This window comes from Caloenas nicobarica, chromosome 25 (genome assembly GCF_036013445.1).
Source record: "Caloenas nicobarica isolate bCalNic1 chromosome 25, bCalNic1.hap1, whole genome shotgun sequence".
Lineage (NCBI taxonomy): Eukaryota > Metazoa > Chordata > Aves > Columbiformes > Columbidae > Caloenas > Caloenas nicobarica.
The window spans coordinates 109,398-118,887 of record NC_088269.1 but is presented as its reverse complement, the minus strand read 5'-3'; the positions used below and the strand labels follow the sequence as shown (position 1 = coordinate 118,887).

The 9,490-nt window shown below is 51.1% G+C and overlaps 1 protein-coding gene across 1 annotated transcript; it reads right to left on the bottom strand.

Moving 5' to 3' along the window:
- Window positions 1-7,176: 7,176 nt before the first annotated feature.
- On the bottom strand, window positions 7,177-8,139 carry LOC135998332 (olfactory receptor 14A16-like). The gene has a single exon (XM_065651475.1). It carries the CDS (start codon window positions 8,137-8,139, stop codon window positions 7,177-7,179), a length of 963 nt encoding a protein of 320 aa, XP_065507547.1.
- Between the last annotated feature and the right edge of the window lie 1,351 nt (window positions 8,140-9,490).

The following is a 9,490-nucleotide window of genomic DNA, read 5'->3' as shown; positions in this document are numbered from 1 at the left end:
CCACACCCCCATGTACTTCTTCCTGCTCAACCTCTCCCTCCTCGACCTGGGCTCCATCTCCATCACTGTCCCCAAATCCATGGCCAACTCTCTGTGGGATACCAGTGCCATTTCCTATGCAGGATGCGCTGCCCAGGTCGCTCTCTTTGTCTTTTTCATATCAGCAGAGTATTTTCTTCTCACTGTCATGGCCTATGACCGCTACGTTGCCATCTGCAAACCCCTGCACTACGGGACCCTCCTGGGCAGCAGAGCTTGTGTCCACATGGCAGCAGCTGCCTGGGCCACTGGGTTTCTCCATGCTCTGCTGCACACGGCCAATACATTTTCACTGCCACTCTGCCATGGTAATACTGTGGATCAGTTCTTCTGTGAAATCCCCCAGATCCTCAAGCTCTCCTGCTCAAACTCCTACCCCAGGGAACTTGGGCTTCTTGTCGTTACTCTCTTAGTAGTATTTGGGTGTTTTATTTTCATTCTTTTCTCCTATGTACAGATCTTCAGGGCTGTGCTGAGGATCCCCTCTGAGCAGGGACGGCACAAAGTCTTTTCCACGTGCCTCCCTCACCTGGCCGTGGTCTCCCTGTTTGTCAGCACTGCCATGTTCTCCTACCTGAAGTCGCCCACCATCTCCTGTCCTTCCCTGGACCTGGTGGTGTCCGTTCTTTACTCAGTGGTACCTCCAGCAGTGAACCCTCTCATCTACAGCATGAGGAATCAGGAGTTGAAGGATGCCCTGTGGAAACTCTTATCTTAGTGTTTTCTGAAGCAATAAACTGCCCATCTGCTTCTACATTGCAGTTTTAATGTAACTAGTTACAGGTCCAGCCTCCCATCTGTATTTTCTGTTGTTTTTGGTCGTTTTCTTATTGCGATAATGTTTTCATCCCCTTTCTAATTCACTGTCTGCTTTTCTTTCATAGCCACTGGCTGTGTAAATGAGGAGCCATGATCTATGTGTATTTAAACAAAATAAAGGGTCCTCTGGTGACTTGATTTTCACTATATCCTTCCTGCAAGACCTTTTGAGGATGCAGGGACAGCTCCGGTGTGCGTGGGAGGAGGGGAAAAGAGTCCAGCATGGCAGCAGTGCCAGGAAGCACCAGAGCTTGGCCTTCCAGAGCTGTTCTCGTTCCACTCCCACACTCTCCTTCTCATCCCTTGTGTTGGTGCAAGACCTGAGTGCTCTGGCAGCTTGGTCACCATCCTGCTGTGTGTCAGTCCTGTGAGCGCAGACAGGGACAGGCAAAGGGGACTTGTGTGACAGACCTGGCTCAGAACAGCCTTACCAGAAAGAAAGGTGATCTCCTCAGGGCAGGGCCAGAAGATTTAGGTCTTCTTACAAACCTTCTCTCAATAACATGTCCAAGAAAATGGCCACAGACGGAAACACCAGGGTACAGCTGAACAGTGTGTGTGTGCAGGGCTGGGCACACAGCAGTGTCCTCTCACAGCCAGGCCTCCTGCCAGAGACCTGCAGGACCAGCAGAGCAGGGTCTGGGCTGTGCCCCTGTGCACTGGACACCCTGCAGAAGCTGCCCCAGGGCATCGTCATGGACTGGCCCCTCACAACTACCATTTCCAACCCTGGCCTCTCTCCCCAGCTCACAGACCTTGTTCTTCCCTCCATGGATGGATACTAAATGAGTTGTTCAGCAGTTCGAGTTTGTATTGTACAGATGAGATGTGAGCACACACATCATGTACATGAGATGGCATGAACCCAATTGACCACAAACACCGTCAACTATTCCTTGGGGTTCCATGGAGGCCTGTGGGACAGACAAGGTCTTGAGGTCACTTCATGTTGGGAGGAACACTCCATGGGAAATCACCTGCATGCAGCACTGGGATGTTCTTCCTTGAATTGAGGTCCCCGTGTCCATTTCTCATGACGTGGGACATCTCAGATGAGTGCAGAGCAGGGTGACACACCACAGGGCTGAAGTGTCTCTCGTCCCTTTGGAGTGGCAACAGGAGGCCAGAGAGACACTATGACTCCTGCCTCTGTTTGTAAAAGAGACAGACTCTGTCTCTGAGCATCCCTTGCTGCATAGGGAGTCTGTGAGGCCAACTCAGATATGGATGCTTGACGGAACCCTTATATTTCTGAGTGTGACTCCAGGAACAAACCCCACTGGATCAGTGAGATTCATCTCAGCTGCCTTTGACAGGATCATTGTAAGTGCTCCAGTCTGCTACATCACCCTTTCCTGTGATTCCAGATTGTGCTCTCAAAAGTGCCACAGAAACCAGAGTGGTTCTGGGGTCCTTAGAAAATGAAGACCTCAAACCCATCTTGAAGAAGAGCACAAACAGGATCTGGGAGAATATCAGGTTGGCCACCCTATCTCCCTCCCTGAGAAGGGGATGGAACATGTCCTCCTGCAGCCATTTCCAGGAATGTGAAGGACAAAGAAGGGATTTCTGAACCCTAATGGACAGGGGAAATAAAGGCATGTTCTGTACAGGGTGTTTGCAAGGCCTCAGACATGGTCTCCTCTGGGCAGAGTGGTGCTGATGGGGCTCAAGAAGTGAATGCTGGGTGGGAAGTTGGCTGAACCATCAAGACCAAATATCATCAGTGGTACGAAGTCCTGCATGCAGCCAGTTACCAGTGTCATCCCTCAGTGACCAGCACTTGGGCCAACGCTGTTGAACGTCTTTATTCTCCCCTTCTATGATGTAACAGAGTGCACTTTCAGTGCCTTTGTGGATGATACAAACCTGGGAGGAGGCCTTGAGCAACCTCCCCTGGTTCACCCTGCCCTGAGCAGGTGAGTGAGACAAGATGAGTGAGACAAGGGCTCTCTTCAAACCTGAGTTATTCCGTGATTTGAAATAATTTTTGACTTGGAGATGTTTCTGGAGAGATAATAGGTAGAAGAATAGTAAAAAAATAAAAAAAGGCAGAAGAGGAGATATAGGAGATGTTAATATAAATACAGCAGTTCCAGTGAGGAGTGCTTTTCACCCACATTGTTAGTAGGAAATATATTTGACAAATTTGAACAAGGAGAGGAAGCGAGATGGGTGTCTACCGCCTGCAGGAAAAGAGGGGTAGGTGTAGGAATGTGTAGAGCACACTTCAGTCTTGGTCAGGTGCTGGGTGCTAAGGACGGGGATGGATGGGTGTGGTATTATGAGGTCGGTTGTGTCTCAGAAACTCACAATCCAGTAAGCAGCATGTGGCTGTGAAGGGGACTGTGGGGTCAGTTCTGTCTCTGGAGGTGACAGCCCAGCAGCAGGGACATGGCTGGGAAGGAACCTCCGCATAAGTACCTACAGGCCCTACCCAGGAAGAGGCCTTTGAGATGGACTGTCATGTGCATTCTGCCTGAGAACATGACGGGACAGCAGCAGGGACATGGTCGTGTCTGTCAGAGAAGCTGAAAGGCCAGTAGCAGTCCTGGGATTTAGGAGATCATGGTGAGGTGACTTCTCTCTGGTCAAGTGGAAGACCGCAAGAAGACTAGCAGGTTGGGTTCTCTGCTTGAAGAGCAATTTTTGAGATGGTTGAGTTTTCCTTAATAGCAGAAAAAAGCAAGAGAGAGAAAAAAAAGTCACAAAGTGCAACTTGGAAGATGGAGACTGGATATGAGGAGGAAGAAATGTCACTGGAAGGACAGCGCTGTGGTGCAAGTGGTCACCCAGAGGGAGTTGGATCAGCCCATGGTTTTGTGCTCCAAAGAACAGCTAGTCAGGGTGCAGACACATCAGTGAAGGGACAGAAATGCTGGGGTGAGAGCAGGTGGGGAGGCGAGATGGGTGTCTGCAGCCTGTAGGGAAAGAGGGGCACGTGTAGGACCATGTAGAACAACCTGTGATGGAGACGGCAAAGGGCACTGGCGAGGCTGGAAGGGACCAACAGAACCCAGGTCTCTGTCCCCTTGGCCATGGCAGTTGTCTCTGCCACTGAGGCCTAGGAGAAGACATGTTGTCCTCATGGCACTGGTGCCTCGTTGCCTCCTTGCAGCCCCATGGGGAAGCTGGCAGTTGTTCTACCAGTGTTGTCCTTCTCTCGGCCTTGCACACCCGCATCCCACGGTCCCAGGAAGAGCCCTGAGCCGTGTGTGAGGGACAGGATCCCCCTTCCCATTGCCTGGAGGTCATGGCTTCTCCTTTCTGTTTCAGAAAGCAAACCAAGCAAACTCTCCCTGGGAGTTACATCACTTTTCTTTACATCAGATTCACCCCTGAACTTTGCACCTGGTTGTTACAAGTTTTCCGCATTTGGCAAATGTGACACCCATCTACAGGAAGGGCTGGAAGGAGGATCCGGGGAGCTACAAATCTGTCAGTCTGACCTCAATGCTGGGGAAGGTCATGGAGCAGATGATGTTGAGTAACATCACACAACACTTACAATAGAACCATGTGATCAGGCCCAGTCAACATGGGTTTATGAAAGGCAGGTCCTGATTGACCAACCTGATCTCCTTCCATGACAAGGTGACCCAGCCAGTAGATGAGGGAAAGGCTGTGGATGTTGTGTATTTAGACTTCAGTAAAGCCTTTGACACCGTATCCCACAGCATTCTCCTGGAGAAGCTGCAGCTCATGGCCTGGATGGTGTATCTGTGATGGATAAAGAACTGGCTGGAGGGCCGGGCCCAAAGAGTTGTGGTGAATGGAGCCAAATCCAGTTGGTGGCCAGTCACAAGTGGAGTCCCCAGGGCTCAGTAGTGGGACCAGTTCTATTTAATCTTTATCAATATTCTGGACGAGGTGATCGAGGGCACCCTTAGTAAGTTTGCAGATGACCCCAGGTGGGTGGGAGTGTTGATGTGCTGAAGGGTGTGAAGGCCACACAGAGGGATCTGGACCAGCTGGATCATTGGGCTGAGCCCAGTGTCTGAGGTTTAACCACACCAAGTGCCAGGTCCTGCACTTGGGTCACAACAACCCAAGTCAGCGCTACAGGCTTGGGGAAGATTGGCTGGAAAATTTCCTGGTGGAGAGGGTTATGGAGATGTTGATCAACAGCAACTGAACATGAGTCAGCGTGTGCCCAGGTGGCCAAAAAGGCCACAAACAGTATCCTGGCTTGTATCAGGAATAGTGTGGCCAGTGGGACTAGAGAAGTGATTGTGCCACTGTACTCAGCAATGGTGAGGCCCCACCTTGAATCCTGTGTTCAGTTTTGGACCCCACATCATAAGAAGGACATTGAAGCACTAGAGAGAGTGAAGAGGAGGCAACGAAGCTGGTGAGGGGCTGGAGCACAAGTGTGACGGGAGTGGCTGAAGGAGCTGGGGTTGTTCATACTGGGGAACAGGAGGCTGAGGGAAGGGAGACCTTCTCGCCATCTGCAACTGCCTGAAAGGAGGTTGGAGCATGGAGGGTGTTGGTCTCTTCTCCCAAGTAACAAGTGATAGGAGAAGAGAAAATGACCCCAAGTTGTGCCAGGGAAGGTTCAGATTGGATATTTGGAAAAAATTCTTCCTGGAAAGGGCTGTCGGGCATTGGAACAAGCTACCTAGGGCAGTGTGGAGTCACTATCCCTAGAAGGGTTTAAAAGGCATTTAGACGAACTTCTTAGGGACATGGTTTCGTGAATAGAGTTATGTTATGGTTAGACTCAATGATCCTGAGGGTCTCATCCAACTGAAATAATTCTATGATTCTATGATATAACTGGAAAATTCTTCTATCACTTCTTCGAAGTGCTCTTTACATACCTGCTTCTTTACCTACAGTCCTGAAACTTATCTAATTAAGTGTACAAGTCTTGAACACTAGTTGTAAATGACAAAAGTGACATGGGTCTATCATTCTTGTCTGATACCTGCCAGTCCCAGGCAAATATCTCAGGTACACGGGGGCCTCTCGAGATTTGCGCTGGGTGCTTATAGTGAGATCATGGAGCTCAGCCCAAACACCTGAGAACTGCCCTCAGAACTGAAAAACCAAACCACCACCGTGCTCACATGTCCCCTCAGCGCTCACCTGGACTTCTGACCTAGTCATCTGGTGTCCTTCCATGGGGTGAAGAACAAGCTCTCTGAGTCGTGGTGAGAGGACAATGATCAAAATGGTGGCTGCAAGAGGCAACAGCCCCAAGCTGGCACCCAGCAGCATGACAGACTGTTTCCATGTCTCTCTTGCACACACACTGTGTCCTGCTCTTCTCCTGGGACATCCCATCTCCCCACAAAGCCTTTTCCTAGGGAAAGCACACCTGCACTGGCCTGACTGCCATTCCTGCACCCTGTCCCCGTGCTGCCCACAGCCCCTGAGCTGGGGGTTTTGCTCTGTAGATCAAGTGGGCTGTGGTGCCCAGGCTGTGGTGACTCTGCGGGGCCGTACTGGTCAGACTGGGAGGCAGCCCCAGCTGATGGTGGTCACTGCCACTGACCGCGTCCCACACAAAATCTTGGGTGGCCGTGGAGGGTGCTCAGAGGGACCCTGCCTTATTCACCATGTGCGTGGGTGCTGGCCACCAACAAGCAACTGCTTAACAACCAGCCCGAAGTCCCTCGAAAGCCACACTGGGACCCTGATCCCATCACACTGAGCCCACAGAGAAACAAGCCAAACAATGAGCCTCTTGAGAGTCTATTCCTTAGGCCTGTTCTTTAAAACAACTCTGGAAAAAGACCTAAACCCTCAGCCACTGTGCTAAGGAGATCCCCTTGCTGCTGGAGATGCTGTTCTGAGGCCAGCTCTGTCACAGAACTGCCCATTGCCTGTCCTGATCACAGGACCGACACACAGTTCAACTGCGACCAAGCCCTGGAAGCCCTCAGGCCTTACAGCAGCACAAGAGCTGAGAAGCAGAGTGGGGAAGTGGAAAGAGGAGGACTCTGGAAAGAACAAGGCTGGTGCTCCCTGGCAGAGCTGCTCTGCTGGGACTGTTTCCTCCATCTTTGCCCACAGACAGCTTGTATTGAGCTTCACATAGGTTGCAGAGGAAAGATCTCAGACAAACTGTTCACTGCGGGGTCATTTATTTTGTTTAAATACAGAGGGAGCACGACTTCTCATTTACAAGGTCTATGACTTGAACTATAAAGGTGGACAGAGAATCAGAAGTGGGATGAATAATAACATTTCTTTGTGGGCAATATTATCATAGCTAAAAAAGCAAAATGAAACAAGCCTTCCCTGAACTCCAAACAATCATCCACAACTACAAAATATAACAAAGACAGGTTGGACCTGTCACAAGTTATGTCATGAGTGATATGCAGAAGATGAGAAGTTTAATGACTTTGAAAAGAATCCAGCCATCAGTTTCGTCAGGGCATCCCTGAGCTCCAGGTTCCTCATGCTGTAGATGAGGGGGTTCACTGCTGGAGGCACCACCGAGTACAGAACTGTCACCAGCAGGTCTAGGGAAGGGGAGGAGATGGAGGGGGGCTTCAGATGGGAAAACATGGCAGTGCTGACATACAGGGAGACAATGGCCTGGTGAGGGAGGCACGTGGAAAAGGCTTTGTGCTGTCCCTGCTCAGAGGGGATCCTCAGCACGGCCCTGAAGATCTGCACATAGGACAGGAGGATGAACACAAAACATACAAAGAATCCAGAGGCACCAAGTATAACAAGCCCAAGTTCCCTGAGGCAGGCATCTGAGCAGGAGAGCTTGAGGATCTGGGGGATTTCACAGAAGAACTGGTCCAGGGCATTGCCCTTGCCCAGTGGCAGTGAAAATGTATTGGCCGTGTGCAGCAGAGCAATGAGAAACCCAGTGGCCCAGGCAGCTGCTGCCATGTGGACACAAGCTCTGCTGCCCAGGAGGGTCCCGTAGTGCAGGGGTTTGCAAATGGCAACGTAGCAGTCGTGGGACATGATGGTGAGAAGAAAATACTCTGCTGAAGTTAATAGGACAAAGAGAAAGAGCTGTGCAGCACATCCAGTGTCGGAAATGGCCCTGGTGTCCCAGAGGGAATTGGCCATGGACTTGGGGAGAGTGGTGGAGATGGAGCCCAGGTCGAGGAGGGAGAGGTTGAGCAGGAAGAAGTACATGGGGGTGTGGAGGTGCTGGTCACAGGCTATGGTGGTGATGATGAGGCCGTTGCCCAGGAGGGCAGCCAGGTAGATGCCCAGGAAGAGCCAGAAGTGCAAGAGCTGCAGCTCCCGTGCGTCTGTGAATGGCAGGAGGAGGAACTGGGTGATGGAGCTGCTGTTGGACATTTGCTCTTTCTTGATATGGAGGCACTGTTCAAAAAAATGAAATGAGAACTTAAAATGCGGGAAGACTCCTCTTGGAAGGCCACTGCATCTTTTCGTAGTAATCACCCCACTTCAAAGGCATTTCCTTCCTCTGGTCTGTGCTGGCTGTAAGGAGCAGGACCTCTGCCGGTCTGAGGCCAAGCAGCCAGCTTTGCTCTTCTGCAGTGGGGACATGGGAGCTGGTTTGTGAGAGGTCTGACATTCACAAGCAGTGTCAGATTTTATGCACCACTAATGGAAAAGTTCAATGTCTGCACTCGTGACACTTAAGAGTGTGGGCTGCAGAGCAGAGGCTTAGCATGTCATTATTATGATTTTCTGTTTGTGTTTTTAATTTTCCACCATCACATCTCATGACTGGATTTTTGTAGGGGTTGAATTCCTCATAGATATGACTGAAAATTTGGGAAAACCCAAAATTGGACTCACACTGGAGCAGGGGAGCCTTGTTTTAAAGGGAAGATCTGCAAACTCTTCTCTGTCCCAGCCCAGAGGTGGAGATGTGATGGAGAGAGCAGGACTCGACCCCTCACCCAGAGAAGCAAAGGATTCTGGCAGGAGAGTGCGGACCCCAAGGAAAGGCTCAGCACTCCTGGCATCCTACAGCAGAGCTGGGCCTTTCTGGGGGCAGCTGGTGAGCCCAGCAGGACAGGCAGAGCAGAGTCAGGGCTCCTGAAGATGGGATGTGCTAAAGGGACAGTCCGATCATTGCCCAGCAGACAACACCCAGCAGCCACCTGCAGAGAAGGAGCAGAAGAACTCCTGAACAGCCCCTGCTCTGCTGCCTGGAGCTGTCCCTGCCTGCAGCTGTGTCTCTGTCCCCAGGTCTCCTCCTGTCAGTGTCACAGACCCCATCCCAGCCACTGTGTGCTCAGCTCTGTCCTGCAGACCCCTCCCAGAAGCCAGGCACTGCCCAGGGGCAGCTCTGTGTGGGCCGGCTCTGATGGGAACATCAGACCAGCCCTGATGAGGCTGGAAAAGTCATCCTGATGCTGTCTGGAAGCCCCGGTGTGCTGATTTCTGATCATCACAGGTTTATTCACTGCTAAGAGTAACAGATTTGGAATTTCAGTGCCTCCTCTTGAATAGAGACATTAATTTCTGTGTCCCTTTGGCCACATAGACAACCCAGAGTATGAGAATGATAGAATAAGATCCGTCGTTTTCACACAGCCCCTGTCTTGCTGTGTTTCTTAAAAGCCTCCTGGGAATGTCCTGCAGTGATCTGGAGCTGTGGGAAGCCCTGAGCCATGCAGCACCCTCTCCATGGCAGGAACCCGTCCAGCCAGAGGTTGCTGCTTCCGTGCAGAGC

Bases quoted from the DNA above. Each gene is read 5' to 3' on its own strand.
- LOC135998332 (XM_065651475.1), bottom strand. From the start codon at position 8,139: ATGTCCAACAGCAGCTCCATCACCCAGTTCCTCCTCCTGCCATTCACA.